General features: G+C 40.0%; 1 protein-coding gene across 2 annotated transcripts in view; it reads left to right on the top strand.

The window, feature by feature from the left end:
- The first annotated feature begins 436 nt into the window (after positions 1–436).
- LOC129721477 (uncharacterized protein CG16817) overlaps positions 437–24,760 on the top strand; it is a 144,642-nt gene continuing 120,318 nt past the window's right edge. For both annotated transcript variants that reach the window (XR_008727396.1, XM_055674075.1), the window contains exons 1-3: positions 437–596; positions 827–910; positions 972–1,231. Coding sequence is in view for 1 of the 2 variants with exons in the window: in XM_055674075.1 (XP_055530050.1) it covers positions 580–596; positions 827–910; positions 972–1,231 (361 nt within the window). In the remaining variant the exon portion in view is untranslated. The remainder of the gene's footprint in view (positions 597–826; positions 911–971; positions 1,232–24,760) is intronic.

The raw sequence follows: 24,760 nt of genomic DNA, 5'->3' as shown, positions 1-24,760 counted from the left end.
AATAGACTGCCGCTATGCATGTCCATCATATTTTAAGAGTTGGCAAGCCAAAGAAAATGCATTTTATTACGATTTCGTATCATTGCTTTTTATGAGATGGTGCAAAAAGTTTGGATATTTTTTTAAAGTTCTCCAGTACTAACTGTTCTTAGGAAACTAAAAACTATAAATACCTTTTTAGTTACCATTATTGCTCAGAAACTCAGTGACACCCGGGGCGAACCTTCACACCACCCCCAACAATGCTAAATCTTGTCGAATAGCAGCAACCAACAAATACCTAGCGGCAAAAGCAACTCCTGGGGTAGGGTAGGTGAGGTCTCCTTCTTTTGGGTCTCCTCCAGTAACCAGCCGCATTGACTTGTGCTCACCCTTATAATATCGATAATTATCGTTAACGTCAAAAAATTAACGATAATATCGATGTCCGGCATTTATCGATATTATCGAAAAGTATCGATAAGTTTCCCATCACTAAATATAATATCCTGCTGCAGGTTTATGTTAGGCCTTGATTCTGACGAAAAAAAATTGGCAGATATTGATCGCTGGTATATAACTTAAAGTGGTGATAAAGAAATGTCTTCGGAGATTACGTAAGTAAAATTATATCATTTATATATGTGCCACGCTCTATGCTGATTCATATTTGATTACTATCATCCAGCGTGTTTTCTGGCGTCCATCTTAATACGTACTTGGTTAATTCAGTTTTTTATCTCATTGAATAGTTTCATTTCGATTTGTATTTTAGCAAACTAATGCCATATACACAGTAGAAATTTAAGTTAATATTACTGCAAATAAATTCTATATCTTGTTTTAGTATTCCTCCTCCTGCTGTCTGGGCTCAGCGAAATGATGTTATATTATTGACGTTAAACGTCGAGTGTCCTGATCCTGTTTTCAAGTTTGTTGCGTTCTTCTTTATAGCTTTGTGTAATAAATTATTTTGTTTTTCTCGTATTTAGATTTACAGAAGAAACTATGTACTTCAAAGGTTTAGGCCTACCGGATAGAAAAAAACATGAAGTCACTATAAATTTTTATAATAAAATCAATCCCGATAAAGTGGTCAGTAAAAACACTAGCCGATGTATAGAGTTCGTAATATCGAAAGCTGATACTAAAGCATCATACTGGCCCAAATTGACAAAAGAAAAAAACAAACCGCACTGGCTCAAAGTGGATTTCAACCGATGGAAGGATGACGGGTCAGATGACGATACAAGTAAGTAAAAAATACTTAATCTGCAAACGTTTGCATTAAACTATATTTTCGAATTTACAAACACGACCCTAAGCTATGTAATAACACTCTTCCCGAGCTGTTTAGTCGGAAACGTGTAAAGTCATATTCTACAGACAGGCTGTGAATCATTTGGTGGGACTTTAAAATTTTGTTCAATATGATTTAAGTTAAAATTCTTTACTAACCAGTTACCGCGACAGACGTGTTTTTACGTTAGTCCGGCAGAACGTTGCGCGTTTAAATAAATATTTTACAATCGTTCTGACTAGCAAGCTTTTCTTATTTTTTACCGACATTACACCGCGCGCGAGTGTCGTATATAGTGAACGAAAAATGAAGTGTCACATTTATAACTGCAAATTTTACAACTGCCACCGACGATCGGATGCTATGGAAATGCATAAGTTGTAATTTCACAATGCATCCATTCTGCGCCGGCTGAATGACCCCTCAGGTTAAAGGCTCTATAATAAAAATCAATCAATCTGCGCCGGCGTTCAGCGGAAAACTGAGATTGAAGTCCTCAAGTACATGGTTCCAATGTGCAAAAAATGATCCGTTCATTTGCTGGATCTACACAAACTTTCACAAGCTTCTCATTCACAAGGCCAGTTCTGAGATTAATGCCGGGTACAATTCAAGGTTTCGAGCATGCGTTGGAAACGATTGACGCTTCACTGGAACCTATGCAAACAGTGAAAGAAACAAGTTGCATGCAAGTTGATGAGCTAACAAAAATCGCAAAATCTACCAATGAATATTTGTTGGAACAAATGGATGCTCTAAGAATTGAACTGATATCGGAGCTGATGGATTTCCAGAAGAAGAGATACAAGGAGCTGGAAGACAAGTTGAAGCCCATGTTTCAATTTGTTGCCGAAGAACTATTAGCTTAGCAGTCAGTTCACGAATCATCAACCCAGAAACCCAGTCATGACGATGTCCTAGACGAGATACGTATGTTATCGAATACAGTGTTTGCTGCCAACAGAAACGGTGATCAAGTGACGAGTGAAGCAACAAAGCAGGTCTTAAGTTTGGCCGATGCAATACCTTCAACGTCATCTTTAGCTACTCCTAGCTGTACAGGTTGGAGAACTATTGGAAGGGAAGTAAGTGAGTGTGGAAGCAACAACGATATTGGGATGATTACGATCGACGCATGAAAATTCGTGCCTAGCAACAGAAAGCAGCGGATAAAGCGAAGCGTAGGCATCTACAAATACGACGTCGAAATATGAAACAAAATTCTTTCAACCATTTAAGCAGTTGAATCAATAACCGTACACCTCTGTCCGAGAGGACGATGCTTGCAAAAACATCGCATAACATGAATGACAACAATCGGTCGAATAACCCAATCAGTAAGGGGCCATCCACATACCACGTGGACAGATTTTTAGCGATTTTGACCCCCCTCCCCCTCCGTGGACAACTGTTCATATAAATTCTTAAAAAATTGTATGGACCGTGGACATCAGCCAGCCCCCCCCCCCCCAAAGCTGTCCACGTGGTATGTGGATAGCCCCTAACAGGCAGTCCGACAGAGAACTGCTTGCGGCAGCAAGTGGTGCCTCTACCGGCGACCTCCTTTCATCTACGGGAACCCGTTTCATAGCTTTTCGTCAAGGGGAACCAATAAATCAAACAATAAATACAGGTCATCGACAATCACGTCATGCACAACTCCAATTACAATACTTGCCGGCGCTACCTCTGTATCAACGCTCAACAATTTCGATAGAACCATTCTTGTCACAGAAATTGCATCATCGACCTCCGCTGCAAAAGTAAACAACACACCAAGTTCTCCGGTAAATACGTGTCATGTTTCATCACCAAGAACAGCTGTAGGCGGATGTAGCTCATGCCGTCAGCTGCAAGGGCCTAATTTTCTTATGTATTGACGCGCACCGACGGTGTAAGCGAAGAGTCAGCTGATAATGCACCGAGGCGTAACTCTGAAGATTTTGTAATTAATTGTCAGAACGTCAACAGAATGCATAATTCCAGCAAAATTGATAAAAACTGTGACAGTGAAGAAATTACTGTTAACTGCCAAAACTTCAATAGAATGAAAAGCGCACTAAAAATAAACGAAATACATAAACAGGTAGTCGCTTGTAATTTTTCCATTAAATTAGGAACTGAAACGAGTTGGGATGCTAGTGTTAAAAATGAAGAATGGTTTGGAAACCGGTTCAACGTATTTAGAGATGATCGAGACAAGTCGTTGTCTAACAAGAAGTCTGGTGGTGGAGTGTTAATTGCCGTTTGTAATAAAAACAATTCAGAAGCAATCAAATCAAGTAAATGTAAGGAGTTTGATCACGTTTGGGTTAAATGCACTGTTGGAAAGCAAGTTCACCTTTTTGCTTCTGTGTACACTCAGATTTTTTTACGCGGTTTTTTACGAGGTTTTTTTACGCGGATTTTTGAACTAACGCGGATTTTTGAATAAACGCGGTTTTTTTTACGCGATATCGCGCTAATTCAAAAAAATTTTCACGAATTTCCGAATTAACGTGGGTTGGAATCAGAAACGTTTAAGTGTTTATCTAGTAAAAGACTTAGTCCAAAAAATACTCTCCGCCCACCGAAAGATCCGGAATAACCGTCAAAGAGGACAACTTTAAATACTGGTTCTAGAGCGTCTAGGGTTTTTTTTCTAAAGCCCTTCTTGCTGGACTACTTTACGCGAATTTTAAAAAAACGTGTTTTTTTCACGCGGATTTTTGAATTAACGCGGTTTTATTTACGCGGATTTTTGAATGAGCGCGTTTTTTACGCGGTTTTTCGAATTACCGCGGTTTTTTTTTACGAGGTACGTATCCCCCGCGTAAAAAAACCTGACTGTATTTTCCTCCTGAAGAGGCAAAAAAAGATTCGTATGAAATTTTTTTAATAATGCCGAAGATATTACTTCAAAATTTGGGCCTGATACAAATATTCACATTAACGGTGATCAACGGGCAACTAGTTTTATTCCCGATGACGAAAACGAATCTTTTTTGATACCAATCATAGGTGATAATGAAACGCTTCATTCCCTGTTTGACAAAAGTGCGGTGATAGGACTTAATCAAGTAAATCCTGTTAGAAATCATAACAATTGTTATCCAGATTTGCTATTTACTAACATGACTGATGATTTCTGCGTTACTGAGGCACCAGGTCCCCTATGGAAAAATGGATCGTTTCACACTGCCATTGAATATTCTATATTTATACATAATAGCACCACACTGCTAGACAGCGAAATGTCCGAATCACACTTCGACTTCAAACAAGCCAACTATGAGCTCATCAAAAGCAAACTGAACTCTATCAATTGGCAAACCAGGATTTATAATTTGAATATAGAACAAGCAGTGGATAAGTTTTACGAAATCATATACGACACATTAGAAAAGACAGTCCCAAAGCGAAAACGAAAACATACAAGCACATCAAAAAACCCAGTGTGGTTCAACAGAAAAATAATCAATCTCAAAAACAGAAAACAAAAAGCCCATAAAGTTTACAAAAGAGATAAAAGTGATATAAACCTTTCATTCTATCTCTCAGTATTTTAATAACTGTGAAACTGACGGAACTGGTGATACGTTGGGTAATAAGAAACGCGAGATGTACTCTTCGACAGTCAACTATAAACTAGCTTTATTTGCACAATACATCAGAACACTGAGCCAGTCAGTTGTTCAGACAGGGTTGTAATCTAGGGTGGTCACAACAGTTCTCCTCCCTTTAGTTTAAACAATATTACTTTCTGAAAATGGCCAAACTTAACTGCCATACGGTTCTTAATATTGCCGCTTAAACTTTTTTTCAGATAGTGGCGAAACATTACTGCCACAAACTTAACCTTTTGTTTTAATAAATAAAATCGAGATCCCTTTTAGGGCGCTTCGGTCTAGTAGAGCGACGCAAACTTTTCGGATGACAACTCGAGCTCGACGATTGATTCGACTGCGACCACTGTCGCGTAGATGGGCCCTCCTGGGGATCTACCTCCTCAGGTGGTAAACATGCCGACGTACCACCACCTTCCGAATCACAAATCATTGGACGATCGTCAGATGTGCCTCGGTAGATAAAAGAATCTGCTGCGAAACCAAGGAATCCGCCAGCATCGTCATCAACGCTTTCATCGTCATTGTCATCACGCGCGTTTCCGGTTAACACTCCTTTCTTCCTCCCTCGCAAAAATCAAACCGTGACGATTTCTGCGGGTTCCAACCAGCTTCAGCTGATTGCGGTGCGCCAGATACACCCGACCTCCGACGGAAACCTGAAATGTCGTTAAAGAAACACGCTTTAAAAATTTTGCTTCAAGCCATCGCCGAATGTCAGTAAGTTTAAAATAAACTAGATCTCCTGGGCGCAACTTGTCAATCCAGTCAGATTTATGACAATCTTTGGTATCGTAGCTATTTACAGATTTTCCACACTATCACGCTTCGTCAGATGATTCCTAAAACTATTCCTAGGATGGATTAAATCCAACAGCGTTCTGGGTTTATAGCTAAACAGTCTCTATGAAGGAAAAGAACTACTACCTTCTAAACATGTATTCCTGTAACCAAACAAAAAATATGACACCAAATCTTCTGTGTTCAAACTAGCCATCTCCGGATCCAACGAAAACTTTTTCAAACCTTTTTTCACCACTCTTACCATACGTTCTGCTTGTCCGTTGCTCGAGGGGTTATACGGAGAACTTTTCATAACCTTGATACTGTGTTTCTGAAAAAAGTCAACAAGTTCTTAAGAATCAAACGGCGGTCCTCCGTCTGTAACAACTACGTCCGGCAACCCAAACCTAGCAAAAACGCTGATAAATTTCGACTTCACACTCCTGGCATCTGTACTAAACTTCAAGCCATTTTGAAAAACTGTCGACAACGACCAGAAAAACTTTTTTGTCGAAATAAAAGAAGTCCGCATGAATGCGGGTAAACGGTTTTGTTGTAGGGATCCAGTTAGAATGTGGTACCTGCTTTGGAACAACATTCATTTGACAACACACAGTACAAGTTTTAACAAAATTTTCAATGTCAATGCTCATGCCATGCCAGTAAACTGTTCTTCTGGCCATCTGCTGTATTTTGGTTATTCCTGAGTGATTTTTGTGTAGTAAACGCAGAATTTTCTTTTGCAAACTAGCAGGAATAACGACACGGTCCTGGTATAGCAAACAACCCTCTACTACTTCCAAGTTTTGGTGTTGTGCGTATACGTCTAAAAACTTCGATCCAACTTCTGTGGCCAACCATGCTTCATGTAGTAAAATTTTTTTTGCAAAAACGGATCTTTTTGTGATTCACTCGCAATCAAAGCATGGTCTAACGGAAACTCATTGGAAACATTCAAACTCTTTATGTATTCCTTTTGCAGACTTAACGGAACATTTTCAGGAAGAGGAAATCGTGAGCAAAAATCTGCGTTGCCCATTTTTGTTGACGGCCTGTAAACAATGTCAAAATCGTAAATACTCAGTTCCATTACATATCTCTGCAGACGCGTCACAAACAACGTATTTTTTCCTTCTTTCCCGAAAATTCCAATCAATGACTTATGATCAGTATACACAGTAAACTTTTTGCCAAAAAGAAACTTATGAAACTTTTTGATGGTGCTAACAACTGCCAACGCTTCTAAGTGCAAAATTGGGTAGGATTTTTGTGCATTTGTTAAACTGAAAGAAACAAAACTAATAGGTCTTTCCTCATTCTTGATTTGATGTGCGATTACGCCGTCTAACCCATAACTACATGCATCTGTTACAACGACAACAGGTTTCCTCGGATCATAAAACTCTAACAGTTTTGAACTCAGCAACGCCTGTTTACAGTCTTCAAACACTCGACTACAATCTGAGTCCCAGACAAACTTAACGTCTTTTTTTAATAAACGATACAGACAGCTGAGGCATGAGGACAAATTGGGTATGAACTTCCCGTAGTAATTAACCAAACCCAAAAATGCCTTCAGTTCAGAAACATTATTCGGAATTTTAGCTTTCCGAATAGTCTCGACCTTTTCCGGGCACGGCAACAAACCTCTGTCGCTCAAAATGTGACCCAAGAATGGCAAACTTGAAACAAACCATTTGCATTTTTGCAGATTAATCTTAATATTGGCATTAGAAAGACGCTCTAAGACCAAATTAAGCTTCCGTACGCTGTCCGAATAGTCCTAGCCTGCTGTCAAAACATCGTCTAAGTAACAGTAAACTCCGTCGATATCCTTCAAAACCTGAACCATGATCCGCTGAAATATAGCCGCACTTGAAGAAGCACCCTGTGGTAAACGATTGTACGTAAACAAACCTTTGATTGTGTTAATCACAATGATTTTTCTTGACCTTTTTGACAACAATAACTGTGTATACGCACCAGACAGATCAAGAGAACAGAAAACCTTCGCGCCAGCCAAAGAAGCAAACAAATCCTGTGTTAGTGGGAGCGGATACACATTAGGAATCAAAACTTTATTGATAGAAACTTTACAATCAATAACCACCTAATGCCACCGTCCTTTTTCACCACTCGAATTACGGGTGACGCCCACTCGCTCGAATCTATTGGTGTTATGACTCCATCCTTTTCCAAACAGTCGAGGTGCTGTAAAACCTTGTACCTCAACCTGTATGGAACGTCATAAGCACGCTTAAAAACCGGTGTATGATCTTTTAAAACTAGATCTGCTTCAAACCCTTTAATTGGCGTACATAAAGATTTATCAAAAACATTGGCAAACTTACTCTGTATCTCTGTATGCTGCTTCCAAACGCCTTCCTCCAGTCAGGAATGAATACATCAAGCCAGTCTCGTCCCAACAAAGGTGTGAAGCAACTTCCACTTCGCAAAACGATCAGTTTTCGCTTGTCCGTTAAACTCAACTTTTACCGTTATCTCTCCTTCTACCTTCAACCTGCTGCCATTAATCACTGCTAAGTTCTTGTCGCACGTCTCTAATGGTATGTGATCGAATTCTCCCTCGTACATTTCCAAACTGATGACGGAAACTGCAGCGCCACAGTCAACTTCCATCTTCAACCGCAAGCCGTTAACGTAAACGTTACGGAAACACGGTTCGTTGATTCTATTGACTGATGATATCATCAAACAGTCCATGTCGTCGTCATCCGAGACGGATCTATTCAATCGACGTCTCAAACTTTTCTGGTACTCGTTCAATTTTGGCTTTGCTGCTGGAGAATCGACAAACTTCACTGACTTTTTCTTGTTCTTCAAGTCGTAACAAAAACGACGTGTATGTCCACTTCTGCGACAGAAATTGCAAAACAGATTTCGTGACTTTGAAGTGGAACGATTTTTACGGTCAAACGAAACTGATCGGCTTCTGCTCCTTCCTCTGCTAGGCTGACGACTCCGTCCACGCGAGCGATCTCGGAAATCAGACCGATTGTCCCGATTCCCAAGCCTGTTCAACACGCTCGTACGGCGTGAACTGGAATTTCGAGAGATTATTTTCACCCTCTCTCCTGCTGCTTCCGTATTCGTGATGAGTTTCTCCGTTTTCGCCAAGGTTAGATCGTCCTCATCAAACAAACGCCTTTGTAGCTCCTCATCGCGGATTCCACAAACCAACTTATCGCGAATCGCCATATCCTTAAACTGTCCGAATTCACACAACTCTGCTTGGAGCTTAACAGCTTGTATGAAATCCACAGCTGTTTCATTCGGCCCTTGTTCGCGTTTGTAGAATCTGTAGCGATGGATCAAATCGCTTTCTGTCTTGTCATACCGTTTTTGAAGAGCATCCGTAATCTCCTTAAACGATAAAGCTTTCAAATCCTTGCCAGGAAAAAGAAGCTTTATCTCGCTGTAGACTTCCCTGCTACAGGTAGCGAGAAACGAAACTTTTTGCTCCGCCGGATCAACCACTTTATGATGCGCAAACACCCAGTCCAACTGCTCCAAAAACTGCGCAAACGGAATAGTACCGGGAACGTACGGCTCGATTTGATTCACGAACGGCATACTTGACATGATGAAGAAAAAACAAAAAATAAAAATAAAAAAAAATTGACAAACTAAAACTTGTACTAGTGTGCCAAATTACAAAACTATTTTTTTCAGTGTATATTTCGCTGGTGTGATCAAATCAAAACAAACTTAATTTGATCTCCACACAACTCAACATAAAAATCAGCTGTGAACAACAAAACACTCTCGCCTATTCCGCTTCGTGCGGAACGAAAAACACAAGCAAGAATACAATTTGTTCCGGCGGTGCGATGAAGCAGACAAAAAATGCCGCCGATGATTAGTGTTATTGCTGAATCAAACAGAACTTACATGCAAAACTTTAATATGCTGCTGTTTGATTATGGTGGTGCAGCAGTAACTTAGGCAAAATCAAAAATGGTCTTTTGCCTATCCGATCACGGTAAAAACAAAATGAAGCGCAATTCCTCCTGCGTGCTAAACAGTCGAAAAAGGCTTACAATCGCACTTTAAACATGCAGTTAAAACAAGATAAACTGTGCAAAAACTTACGTGATCGTTGACGCAAACCTGTTTGATCGAAATAAAAAAATCACAGTAGGGTTGTGTGCAAAGCCACGACCGCGAGGTTGAAGTAGAATACTTTTACACAGCTCTACTTACGGCTGCACATTAACCTACGGCCGGGCGAAACGGTTCACGCCGCTTTTCGCGTTTAGCCTGGCAGAGGCATAATGTGCACGGCCAACACAATAGAAAGGTGTTTTCACATTGAAAATTAGACACGGTTTTACTGGAGTAAGTGTTGGCAAATGCATCTACCGCTAATACCGCCGCTATCGTACGAAAGCGCTTCGTTTCATGTGGGGAATAATACCAACAACGAAAAATGACGCGCGTCTAAGCACACCCGAACTGTTTCGCCATGTCGCTTCCATTTACTTCCTCATAACATCCGCCTCATGGAAGTACCGGCTGCATCTACCGCTGAGGCTGTTACCATACTGCTATTGGTACCCAAAACTATTAACTCTTCAAATTAAGTATTTTATTTGTCCACAAAAGAACAATTGTTCAATTCCATATCGGATATAATGCAATCGCAGCTCTGTAATATTACCGACGGTAATATTCTTCTGAACAAAATGATCCAACTTTTCCATTAGAGGAAGTGCCGGCTGATGTACGGCAAAAATCTCGCCCGATCGCTCGCGTTGGCGTTCGTTCTCAGGCAGAGGCCTGAGACGTGGTGACCAACCACAGGGCAAGTGATTTGTTTAATTTGAAGGCAGCCACAGGCGCAACCCGCTGATATATTCTGTTACCGCTGAGTGCTGTTGTGGACGGTCCATCCAGCTCACCTTCCGACTAATGAATGTAGCTAGTTTTCCCAGAAACACTCTTATAGCCGAAGGTTGCTACGTAAGAGGCCACGCCCTATCAGTTCAGTTGTTCCATTCCCAAATGTCCTTCAGACAAATTATTCCACAATTCGCATTTGATTTTTGTATCCAGCGAATAAACACCGATGGTGCTCTCACACAGGCAACAGTTTTAACTCGTATCTTTTTGCGGTTTGTAACATCAAGCGGTTTCGTTTGCACGCTGTTGCGTGTTGCATCATGTTGCAACTTGGCAGCTGGGAGACGACGAAATTCTGTTTATGCTGATTGATTGAATCGACTTCATATTAGCAGTGCTGATAAAAGTCATTTTCCCCAGCAAAATTCTTCGAAAATTACAGCCAATCATTTTCAATTTTCACTTTCAATTATCGCAGCACTCTTTCAGATACACTAGATTTTCGTGCTAGTAACGTGCTGTTATACTCAGATGAAATAGATCGCGCGCATCGTTCACGGTTACGGAATAAAATTTGACGACAAATCCAACCAAGTGATCTTCACTTCAAAGCGAAAAAGAAAAACAAACAGTCCACTCTACCAAAATAAACCTCACCGAAACACTTTTTCACTGACACTGACCGATGCCTTGACAATCTTCGTTGCTTTCATCGCATGAAATATAATGAGGTGTTTTGACAGTTCACTTCTATGCAAAAAGCGGGAAGGGAGAACTCTGAAAGGATTATAAAAAAATAATGTTTCTGGATGCGTTTTTTCACTTTCACTCAAGACTGTCAACAAATATCAACCCTGCATATCACGACAAGGATCGTGATTATCAGTTTTTTTCATACCTACCAGAGCCATCGAGAGATGTCACAGTTGATTATATAGCTCTTGACGAAGTTTTAGCTTCCTCAAATATGCTGGATGTATCAAAAGGTGCGGGACCAGATGGGCTACCGCCAGCATTTTTAAAATCAGTTTCGAAGGAACTTGCACAACCTCTGTTGTGGTTGTTCAATTCTTCCCTAGAACGCAGCACAATACCACCAATTTGGAAAGAGTCATTTTTAATCACAATTTTCAAAAGCGGAAAAAAATCAGATGTTAAAAACTATCGTGGAGTTGCTATAATATCGTGCATTCCTAAACTATTTGAATCAATCATCAATCAACGTATTTTTGCACAAGTTAAAAATTTGATTTATAGCAAACAACACGGTTTCGTCAAAGGCCGTTCAACGGTCTCAAACTTGTTGAATTTTGTAACTTTCACTATAAACGCAATGGATAAGGAAATCAAGTTGAAACATTATATACTGACTTCAGTAAGGCACTCGACTCTATCTCTCTATTGCTTTTCAAATTATCTAAAATAGGGTTTGATCCGAGACTTTTGAAATGGATTCAGTCATACTTGACCGACAGAACACAAAAAGTAAGGTTTAAAAGCAGCTTATTATCAGTGGTGAATGTGACATCCGGTGTGCCACAAGGTTCTCATCTAGGTCCGCTACTATTTATCTTATTTGTAAACGATGTAGAACATGTCTTAAAGGTGCTGAACGTTTTAATATACGCAGACGACATGAAACTGTTTCTTAAAATACGTAAAGATTCTGATCTCGAACTATTTCAACGTGAAGTTGATAATTTTCACACATGGTGCATAAAAAGCCTGTTGAAACTTAACGTGAAAAAATGTAATTCTATTTCATTTACCAGGAAACATAGCATAAGACAAAGAACAATCACTATAGACATGAAAACTGTTGAAAGGAGCAGTCTTGTAAGAGATCTAGGAATCACGCTCGACTCCAAATTAACCTTTGTTGACCATTATAATAACATCATATATAAAGCAAGTAATATGCTCGGATTTATTAAAAGATTCAGTTTGCACTTCAAAGATTCATACACCATCAAAACATTGTATGTTGAACATGTCAGGCCCCTGCTGGAATAATGTAGCATAGTCTGGTCGCCATATCATGATATACATATAAATCGTATTTGTCGTATATAAATCGTATTAATATTTGTATGTCAATAAATCTGGATGGACTTAAAAAGCGACGAGAGTTCGCAATGGTAGCTTTTATAAACGATATAATGACACAAAGAATAAACAGCCCAGAAATCTTGGGGAATTTGAACTTATATGCTCCTACTCGTTCTCTAAGAAATAGAAACTTGTTTTATATCAGTAATCAACGAACAAACTATGGAAAAAACGAACCTCTGAATAGAATGATGTCATATTATAACCAATATTGTGAATCAATCGATGTAACAATGAACAAAACTACACTTAAGAAAATATTTTTTTCGAGGTTAGTAAGTTAAGAATGAAATGTAATTTATATGATCTACTTATGATCGACGACAAATAAATAAATAAATAAAATAAAACAGCTCCGGAGCAGATTTTCAGGGAGATTGTTTATCGTTTATCGAATGCAATGGAACTTTGTGACCAAGTTTGTCATGCACTTTATGTGATGGTTGACAAAATTGTATCAAGATTTGGACAATATTTTGAGAATTCAAGTGTTCTTTAGCAAGTCAGGTACATACTCGCTCGTTCCGTTACATCAAATGTCGGACTCAATAATGCCAAAGCCAGCCCACCAATAGCCTTCATTACTCCAGTTCCTTTCGGCTGCCTAATGATGGTTTCAATCCTACTTAAACTTCTTCCATCGATACCAGATCGAACATGTTTGGAATTCACGCATCACATACTCCATCGGCTTTCTAACTAGGGTAAAGGATGGCAATTTCGGCGTACTGACATTTTCGACCAATGCTTAGTTTTTCTAGTTACACTTGCCTGTATGAATAGTTAACCACTAAAAATTCACAAGCATTCTCTAACAGTTTTAATGCGTTTTTATAGAGAAATCTGTTCGCAGCTTTTTTTTTGTTCACATTATTTATTTGACACGGCATAATACAAAAAAAATGTTCAACGGTGCCAGTTATTAGTTTATTTATCCATCTACCATAAAGTCTCAATACTTGCGTACCCGACCCCTCCGGAGCCGAAAAAATGAAAAATCTTTTACCTGCCATTCCGCAAGATCTGAATCGATTTTGATCGAACCTTTTTCAAATGATCACAAATTTATCGCAGTTTTTGGGACAGTAGGGGACATTTCGAAATTTTCCGTTGTTCCGGATTTATCGAGGGGAACCGTGGGGTACCCTTCCAAAGACACAGGCTAGATTAAAAACGGTAGCGAAACCTTGTGTTACGGTTGCATAACAGTTCAATTAGCGGACTTGGAGGTTCGATTGAATAAGTTGCACCAGAGACGGTTTGGAGAAGAAATGAATACTTTATTTTTCCTAATGTTCTTACAAGTCTCCTACTGGAAACTCTTGAAGCACCGATATCTATGTATGCTATGGACACGAGCACATAATCGATGATCGTGTACATGCGAAAGAGAGAAAGATATATTCACTGAAACTTCATGACTGTACTCTTGGTAACGGCATGGTTCAGTGAATCAGAAATGCGACACTTTTGTTTTTTTGTGTCGCTCCAAATTCCAGGCATTGAACTGAAGGTTCGATGCCGGGTAGAGTTGACCTTCTCAGCATGTTTTCCACTGGTGTGGTCTGCTGGAAGTAAGAAATGGAGAGGCATGTTAATGACATGTGGAATGCACATGTCACACTTGCTTGCGACATATCAAACATTAAGTTTTTGCAAAAGAACACTGTAAACGATCGATATTTGGCCAATTGGACGACTAATGGCCGTTCCTTTCCGAGTTTTTCGATATGCCGCGAGCTAGGTCTCGGAACCATTCTAAGAACCGATTTCCGGAACTCGGCCAGTAGTGGCCAAAACATGCTCAAGTGGCCAAATACCGATCGCCAATAGTGTTGTTTTGCACAAACTTAAAGTTTGATATGTCGCAAGCAAGGTTTTGTTAGCATTTTTAATCTAGCCTGTGTCTCTGGAAGGGTACTTACTAGAGATGGTCGGGTACGGGTATTTTTACCCGATACCCGTACCCGACGGGTTCGGGTCGGGTTTCGGGTAACGCAAAAAAATATTTTTCGGGTTCGGGTCGGGTACGGGTAATTTGAAAACCAAGGCTTCGGGTTCAGGTCGGGTACGGGTAATTCGATTTTCGTGCATTATGAGAATTTAATTATTAACTTTTCAAGCCTAGGTGTTTTAGCATAGTCTTGGTCTGGGAGGGAGAAACGGATACGAGGCTATGGGAAAGTCAAATGAATCAGAATGAGTCGTCAATTTGAACCAGGAGAAAAAAACATCTTTTAGTAGCAGGTATGGTAATAACTTGAAGGTATCGCCTTACTTGATAAAATATTCAACGCGAGCATTTTTTTTTTGTATTCAATGTGGTTACCCAAAATATTTTGCTTTATTTTTACGTAAACTAATAAATTTCATAAACTCTCAGTAATAATCCTGTCAGCGTATTTCGATTATTAAACTTGCGCTTTCTGGATTTACGGTGCAAGCCGGCTTTCTTTTGAAGTTTGAAGAATTGCTCAACCAACTTCTGTTTTATGTAGCGACAATTTTGTAGTTGCACCGGCAACGTCATCACTGTGAAAGGATGATTGCATTTTACATCCATACACGCAATAAAATTAATAATATTTTCTGAAACATAATATTTCTGTCCTTTGGTAAGCTACGAGTTTGTGGCATTTTTGTGGTTAAAACGTGTAATATGTGGAACACCACCTCCGTAATTATTACTCGGTTATCAAAAAAACTGTCGTTTGCTTACAATTTCGAACTATACACTTCATCACGGTTGAATGTTGATTTTCGTTTCGAAAAATAGTGAGGTGAAGTTTAGGAGTGTTTTTAAAAAAGTTAAAACTAGAACAGTTCAGTTGAAGGTCAAACTGAGAATGATTCTATTGTCAATTCCGAATATACACTTGCCCTGGCTTTGTCCTATTATGTCCGCAAATGAGCGGAAAAACCATAGAAAATAAATATCACTAACGGTTGAACACTTGTAGAACATTGGACAAACAGTCCTGTCTGAATAAAAGAGGGGTTCGGTCCCCTAAGACACTTAGACTCACCTAAGTCTAAACCGGTCCAAAATCCGTCCAAGTAAGGATCCTAAGTCCAAAGGTATTTCCAAGTCCTTGGCGAACAACTGCTGGAGAGATGGCGGATATCCAAATTGATCTGCGGCACTAGGGAGTGTTCTTTATATCACTAATAAAAAGAGATGTGTTCACGTTCAACTAACGAATTCGAATGAAGGCAATGCCTTCTGTTTATTTGAGGTATATCCACAGAGAGCGTAACAGCCGTTACGCGAGATCGATATATTATCGAGAAACAAACTATGAAAGGGCGTATGCCATATGTCCCTAAAACTGCTGATCTCGCACTAACTATCGATGAGCCGTTGGTGACGTTGTCCGCGCCGATTCCAATGATCGATGTTGCCATGCGTCCGTTGATACCTGGCACCGATATTGCTGACATACACATACAAAATTAATAATTGAAATCCTTGATCAATTTTAATATGAGGTAACTAACACGAAAAATGGAACCCAAAATCTCCGTACACAGTTATGAATAGATATTTGCGAAAAAAGCCAGCAAAGCCTTGGTGTTACATTCCGATTCGGAACTCGACCTTCTGTTTATTATACACAGACTTCGCAGCCAACTGTTAAGTGTACAGGACAATTGTGGGGCCAGCGCTACGATCCTACTAACACTAACAGTCTCTCCCGAGCCGAGACTCAAAACTACGACAACTGGCTTGTTAGGCCAGCATCGTACCTTGAGACCAGCTGGGAGACATAATAGATATTTGCATAGTGCATAAAATGTGCGAGGTAACCAGGTATTTTGAAAAAAAAAAAAATTAAAAAAAATCCAGGACGGGTCGGGTACCGGCAATTTCGGGGTATTTTTCTTTCGGGTACGGGTAGTTGGAAAAAAATTCGGGTTCGGGTCGGGTACGGGTATTTTAAACAAACCCGACTTCGGGTTCGGGTCGGGTACGGGTTTGAAAATTCTCGATAAGTCGGGTACGGGTAACAAGTTTCCCATACCCTACCATCTCTAGTACTACGGAACAACAGAAAAATTTTGAAATGTCCCTTACTGTCCCAAAAACTATGATAAATTTGTGATCCTTTGAAAAAGGTTCGATCGAAATCGGTTCAGATCTTGCGGAATGGCAGGTAAAAGAATTTTCATTTGCTCGGCTCCTGAGGGGTCGGGTACGCAAGTGTTAACAATGAAAAATCAGCTGTCGATGCGAATTATACTGCCACGTCTTCGGTGACCCATTAGAGTGGCCATATTTTATTTGGCCGTTTTTGAAACTATCGATCTTATTGAGCGCCGGGCTGAAAAAATTTCCTTTTGACCTCTACAATAAGCCACGAAAATTTGAAGTTGATCGGAGTTTATTTAATGGACCCACAAAGCGCTTATATTTGAGAAATCAATTTACATGACAATTGTTCGGAGTTTTTTCTTTTTTTAATATATATCACTCGATAAACGTATTCAAATACACTTGTATTTTCATTAAACAGTAATATTATAACCCTAATTTAAGTTTAAAAAAATCTATAACTTTTGGTGTTTGTTAAAAAGTTCGTATTTTGAATGAGGTGTGTATTTTTTCGGCATAAATCAACAACATGCAATCTAAACTGAAATTCGTCTTAATTATGTGTTGAAACACAGTTAGAATTTTTCATAAATTTAACATTAGGTATTGAAACCTAAAATGTTGGTAGTAGTTGGTAGTAGTTGGTAGGCCTACTTCCAGCTACCATTTTGAATTTTCAAAGGCACAAGACTCGGTAACAGTTAATGCGTCACCTGTGAAAACGCTAATTCATGTTTGCTGAGGTGAAGCAAACATAAAATAGCGTTTTCCCAGGGAATGCATTATCTATTTCCGAGTCTTGTGCTTCTAAAAGTTCAAGTGGTGATTCGAAATTGGCTGTTTGTGGTTCCAATACCGTTTCACCTTAAGGACCATTCGCTTTTAATCGCCGATCATTTTTTGTTTAATTTCAAACCGGATATCAAGCCAATCCAACTTATTCTGGGCTTAAATGCCACGAGCGATTCTTCATCTTTTCAGTTACAGCGCCTGAGACGACTACCAATTTCAGTATAAGCGAAAGAATCACGTAGAAAATTTATAACTTGAGTAATACATTAGACGGCACACGTACATCCGAAAAACACCCGAATGTAAAGTTTGACTACCAACAGGGACATGTCTTGAACGCAATTTATGGTCAATGATCAGAACTTTTGGATCATTGAAGCTGTGAGTGAGTTGATTGGCTGTGAATGAGTTGATTTCGTTTGATGCTCTTGTAAAACAGTAAAAGAAAAGTGTTTAAGGTTTGATGCTTTTGCCATGTAATATATTTATAATGAAGAGGACAAGTAATGTTGGTTAATTTTCGAAACTTTTCCGAAATATTTCAATCCACTAGCGTATTATGAACTTCTTAGGCGATATTTTTGCCGTAGCTTGAATCAATTTTAAGCGCGCTCAAAAACTTTGCACTTTCATCGAAACTCATGAGAATTGCTATTCGATCAACAGGAGATCTACCGATCGTATTTGATAAAATTCACCGTCTTAGTGCATTCAGATCACTAGTGCTGAACTGTTTCATAGAATATAATAATAATAATAATAATGATAATTATTATTATTATTTATTTTCAGTTCATCCGACATGTAGTCTTAATGAAGTAATACTATGATATATGTGTATGTGGCTGGGAAAAGCCGCCTTGAAACGCGCGAGAGGCGGTTTCAAGCCGGCGCAAAAACCCAGCATCTTTTTAGAACAAATACTTAGCACCAATTACAATTCAAGTAGAAACATCATACAATAGGACAACACTAACAATGTAAAATAGTAGATTAACATTAAAAATTAAAATTATCGTTTAAATTATAGGTTAAAGCCATTCGACGAACAGGTTCATGCAAGCCATAGTTCGTGCGGTGTGCATTTAATTGCAATAGTCGTTAACGGCGTTGCGGGCGGAGAGGGCAGTACAGCTGAAGCATAGTCAGAATAGCTGGGCAGTCATAACTACTTGTCCAAATTTTGTGTGCTGTTCTGGCCATAATATCCTTGCGACGTTGTTTAAGAGGTGCGATACCAACCAATAAACAGAGGCTTTCGTAGGGCGGCAAATGATCAGGGTTACTCCAGGGCAATGTGCGGCAAATTCTTTGTATGAAATGCTTTTGAATGCGCTCAATTCGCTGAATCCAATAATCATAATACGGATCCCATACCACACATGCAGTTTCCAGAATCGGTCGTACCAAAGAGCAGTAGAGTGTGCGGAAAGTGCCTGGGTCTTCAAATTCTATTCCGATCCTACAAATCATGTCAAGTTGACGATTGGCTTTATTTATAATCGACGAATAATGCTGTCTGAATGTCATTTGCGTGTCTAATATGATCCCTAGGTCAGTGACAACTTCGCTTCGATGTAGAGTTGTTCCATTAATAGAAAAATTATACAACAAGGGCTGTTTTTTACGCTGGAAGCTGATCACGGTACACTTTGGAACGCTTATCAACATGGGGTTGCGAGTACACCAGTCATTGAATAATAATAATAATACTCAAAATCTAGATAAACATTTCAAAAGGTCCTATCTGCTCTCATCGTTTTTCTGGAGCGTCTTTTCATTTTGGTAATGGTTCAGCTTCAGTAATTCTCCCAAGCGTGGTTTTCGTTCAGAAGGCTAGAGTGATCCCTCCGTTATCATCTTGTGCAAATAACCTGTCATAAAAGGTGTTCCAAAAATTGTGGTGGTTTAATGAAAGTGATCAATCAAAAAATCGATCAAAGCAGATAGGACCTTTTGAAATGTTTCTCTAGAAATAACATTAAATCCATACAAAACAGTTCTTAATAATTTCAATAATTTTGCTTCATCAATCCTATTGTGGCGGTTCACTTCACGCAGTTGCTGCAATGAAGTATGATTAAGGATATAATCACTGAATGGCAGTTTCAAAACCTCTAACGAATATGAGGATCATTCATTCATTACGTAACGTACTGAGAAGAAGGGGATATTTAACGAAGAATTCCATTGCGCGAGGCCCCCAAGCAAAATTGCGTTATTCAGGGGTGGGAGGTGTTAAAAATTGCTATAATTTAGCGTGACGTAATATGTGAATGTCCCTAATGATATGATTTTATAATTTAAGAGTATTTCATCGCAAAATATATAATTATTTTAAGAAACTAAGGCAAAAAACTTCACAACGAGATAAAAAACAACAGTTCTTATGAGAATCTATTTTTTTAAATTTAAGCGTTTTGTGGGTCTATTTAATAAACTCGAATCAACTTCAAATTTTTATGGCTTATTTTTGGAGTAAAAAGGAAACTTTTTCCGCCCGGCGCTCATCGGAATCGCATGATGTCACAAAAATGGCCACTCTATGACCCATGCTGCCCCAATCTTTCATTTAGTTCACGATTGTGATATTAATGATTATTTTTCATTTTTTAAGCTAGAAAGCATACTATTAAGTACATCATGAGCAAATTGCTTCTGCGATAAATGTTTACTTTTCAAAAGTCTGGATCGCATAAGAAACTTAGCGAAAAAGGTTTTATTGATTTTTTTTTTTTTTTTTTCTTCACATAACATTTATTTGACACGGCACAAATACAATTTAATGTTTAACGGCGCCAATTATATCTGATGACTTAAAAACTAAAGCAAATTTTTTATCCTCGCTGCCGACTACGAGCTGAAATTAAGTCTAACTTAAAACTAGCATGGGATTTCCAATCAGTGTTTTGTTGTTCAATGGTCGTCTGATAATCGTCGAATGGCATGTATGGATTCGTTCTGCTGAGCCACGATGTCGTGAGTTGGGACAGAGGCTCGTAGTCCTTGGGTCCTGGTTCTATTGTGCGGGGTCTGGTTGCTGGTTTTGTGCTTAAGGTTCAAACGTGTTCTTGTCGTTTTGTTGGGTGTAGACGGAGGGGAACGGGACTAGACTGGGGCGTGGATGGATTTCAGGAAAACGTATATAAGGGACATGTAGGATAGGTCACGGCTCGCCAAGACATCACGAACAGGAACAGCCGGCTGTCTACCCTCGGCCTGCAGGGAAGCTATTAATTTAGACCTGGCGTCACGGTGTACAGGGCATGACCAAACCACATGCTCTATGTCGTGATAACCTTCACCACAGGCACAGATACCACTTTCCCCGAGCCCAACACGACGGAGGAGCGCGTCAAATCTATAGTGATTGGACATAAGCCGGGACATCACGCAAATGAAATCCCGACCTACATCCAACCCCTTGAACCACGGGTTCGTCGATACTTTGGGGATTATGGAATGTAACCACCTTCCCAATTCCCCTCTGGTCCAAGCATTTTGCCTACTGATGATCGTATTCTGACGTACAAGTGCGAAAAATTCATTAAAGGCAATTGGTCTTTCATAAATATCACCGTTTGTTGCGCCCACCTTAGCCAAAGAGTCCGCTTTCTCATTACCCGGTATCGAGCAGTGAGAAGGGACCCACGCTAAGGTAATCTGAGTAGATTTTTCGGATAAAGCACTCAGATGTTCCCGTATTTTCCCCAGGAAATACGGAGAGTGCTTAACATCTTTCATCGATCGGAGAGCCTCAATGGAACTGAGACTGTCCGTAAAGATGAAATAATGGTCCGTGGGCATTTTTTCGATAATCCCTAGGGTGTACTGAATTGCAGCTAATTCTGCGACGTAAACAGAAGCAGGATTATCGAGCTTATGGGAGACGGTTAAATTGTTATTGAAGATACCGAAGCCAGTGGACCCATCAAGAAGTGATCCGTCAGTGTAGTACATATTGTCGCAGTTGATGTTTCGATATTTATTGGAAAAAAATTTAGGGATCTGCTGCACGCGTAAATGATCCGGGATTCCACGAGTTTCTTCTATCATGGATGTATCGAAAAACACAGTAGAATCAGAAGTATTTGATAAGTCGACACGATTTGGAATATTCGAAGAAGGGTTAATATTTTGGGACATGTGATTGAAATACAATGTCATAAAACGGGGTTGAGAATGAAGTTCGATTAACCTTTCAAAATTTTCAATCACGGGACGGTTCAAGACCTCACATTTGATTAGAATACGAGAAGACAGGCTCCAGAAGCGGTTTTTCAATGGTAGTACTCCAGCTAAAACCTCCAAACTCATCGTATGGGTCGACTGCATGCAACCTAAGGCGATACGCAAACAACGATATTGTATTCGCTCCAGTTTGATCAAATGTGTGTTTGCTGCGGAGCGGAAGCAGAAACACCCGTATTCAATAACAGACAATATCGTTGTTTGGTAAAGCCTTATAAGGTCTCCTGGATGGGCTCCCCACCATTGTCCGGTTATTGTACGAAGAAAATTCACTCTTTGTTGACATTTTTTCATCAGATACCTCACGTGACAACCCCAGGTGCCTTTAGAGTCGAACCAGACACCAAGATATTTGTGTACCAAAACCTGAGAAATCGTTTTACCCATTAATTGTGTTTGAAGCTGAGCAGGTTCATGCTTCCTAGAAAAAACTACTATCTCAGTCTTCTCCGGAGAGAATTCGATACCTAGCTGTAAAGCCCAAGCAGACAAATTGTCCAAGGTATCTTGCAATGGTCCTTGCAAATCGGCAGCTTTGGCTCCTGTAACAGAGATTACACTGTCGTCTGCAAGTTGTCTTATCGTGCATGAATTTGCCAGACATTCGTCGATGTCATTTACATAAAAGTTGTAAAGAAGGGGGCTTAAACATGAGCCCTGGGGAAGACCCATGTAGCTAATGCGAAAAGTTGCCAAATCGCCATGCGTAAAATGCATGTGCTTTTCGGACAACAAATTGTGCAAAAAATTGTTCAAAATTGGAGAAAATCCTTGTCGGTGAAGTTTACCCGAAAGAATGTCAATAGAAACGGAGTCTAAAGCCCCCTTAATGTCCAAGAACGCAGACGCCATTTGTTCTTTACGAGCATACGCCAGCTGAATATCTGTTGAAAGCAACGCAAGACAATCATTCGTCCCTTTGGCACGGCGGAAGCCAAATTGAGTTTCTGATAGTAGACCATTTGATTCGACCCAGTGGTCTAAACGACGGAGTATCATTTTTTCCATCAATTTCCGGATACAGGATAGCATTGCAATCGGCCTATAAGAGTTGTGATTAGAAGCTGGTTTCCCTGGTTTTTGGATGGTGATCACCTTCACTTGCCTCCAATCCTGCGGTACAATGTTTTGCTCCAGGAACTTATTGAACAAGTTCAACAAGCGCCTCTTGGCATTGCCGGGTAGATTCTTCAACAAGTTGAATTTGATTCTATCTAATCCAGGCGCGTTATTGTTACAGGACAGGAGGGCAACTGAAAATTCTGCCATCGTAAAAGGTGATTCTATCGCGTCGTGGCCCGGAGACGCATCGCGAACAATATTTTGCTCAGGAACAGAGTCCGGACATACTTTCCTGGCAAAATCAAATATCCACCTACTTGAAGACTCCTCGCTTTCGTTGACCGTTACGCGATTCCGCATTCTTCGGGCTGTGTTCCAAAGAGTGCTCATCGATGTCTCCCTCGACGTCTCGTTCACGAACCGACGCCAATATCCACGTTTCTTTGCTTTAGCCAAGCTTTTAAGCTTGGTATCAAGCTCCGAATACCGTAAATAGTCGCCAGGTATACCTCCCGTCTGGTAGGCCTTAAACGTGTCGGATCTTTGCGTGTAGACACGGAGCACTCTTGGTCCCACCACGGAGTGGGAGGCCGTTCTTTGATCGTTACGCCGGGATATTTCTTCGTTTGGGCTTGCAACGCGGCGTCGAGAATCAAGCCCGCGAGGAGGTTGTATTCTTCAAGTGGTGAATGATGTTGAATCGACTCGACCGCTTTTGAAATCATTTCCTCGTATAACTTCCAATCGAATGTCAATTGGTCGCATGCGAGTTGACCCGTTAGTAATTGAAATAAGAATAGGCAGATGGTCGCTACCGTGAGGATCGAGGATTACCTTCCATGTGCAATCCAACCGTAGCGACGTCGAACATAAGGATAGATCCAAAGCGCTTGGGCGCGCTGGAGGTTTCGGGATACGTGTCATTTCACCGTTGTTTAAAATAGTCATGTCGAAGTCATCGCAAAGGTTATAGATTAAAGAGGAGCGGTTATCATTGTATGGGGAACCCCAAGCCACGCCATGAGAGTTGAAGTCTCCCAAAATTAAACGTGGCGAGGGAAGAAGTTCTATTAAATCAAAGAGCAGCCGTTGCCCAACCTGTGCTCTGGGGGGAATATATATTGAGGCAATACAAAGCTCTTTACCTTGTATTGTCATTTGACATGCGACAACTTCGATGCCTGGAATCGAGGGGAGGTTAATACGATAGAAAGAAGAGCACTTTTTAATCCCTAAAAGTACTCCTCCATATGGGGTGTCTCGATCAAGGCGAATAATATTAAAATCATGGAAGTTGAGATCAATATTTGAAGTAAGCCAAGTTTCACAAAGGGAAAATGCATCGCATTTGTTTTTATTTATCAAAACTTTAAACGAATCAATTTTTGGTAAAATACTTCTACAATTCCACTGTAAGACAGAGATAGAATCCTTCATATACGCAGTTGAATTAGGCATCGAAGGATACAATCGCTGCAAGGAGAGGCCATTGGGCAGTCAACTGCTTCAAAAATGATCTAACTGTTGGGAGGAATGCTGTAAGAAAAATTTTAATTGGATCGGGTACATTGAAAGTTTCAAAAATCCAGTCCACAATGTCAGAAAATTTCACTAATCCAGAGTTTGTTTCATCAACTGGGAGTGTAAAAGGAGCAACTGGGGTTTTAGATGTTCCTGGCAGTGCTGGGAACTCCTTCTGGGACTTTAAATTTGCCAGCCCAGGAGGAGTTTGCTTCGGTTTTTCCGCAGCACTGTTTGGTTTGTTTGTAACTTTCATTTCACTTTGAGAAATCTTAGGACCTTTTCTGGGAAGTTTAGGAGAGGAAATATTTTTCCTCTTTCTAGACTCCCCAGGATTGGCGTAAGATGCTCCCGCTGGTGAATCGTCAGAATCGGTTTCATCAGAGGACAACAGATCGAAGG

This window comes from Wyeomyia smithii, chromosome 2 (genome assembly GCF_029784165.1).
Source record: "Wyeomyia smithii strain HCP4-BCI-WySm-NY-G18 chromosome 2, ASM2978416v1, whole genome shotgun sequence".
NCBI classification, from domain to species: Eukaryota; Metazoa; Arthropoda; class Insecta; order Diptera; family Culicidae; genus Wyeomyia; species Wyeomyia smithii.
Note: the sequence above shows the minus strand (reverse complement) of the source record. Positions and strands in the feature narration are given on the sequence as shown.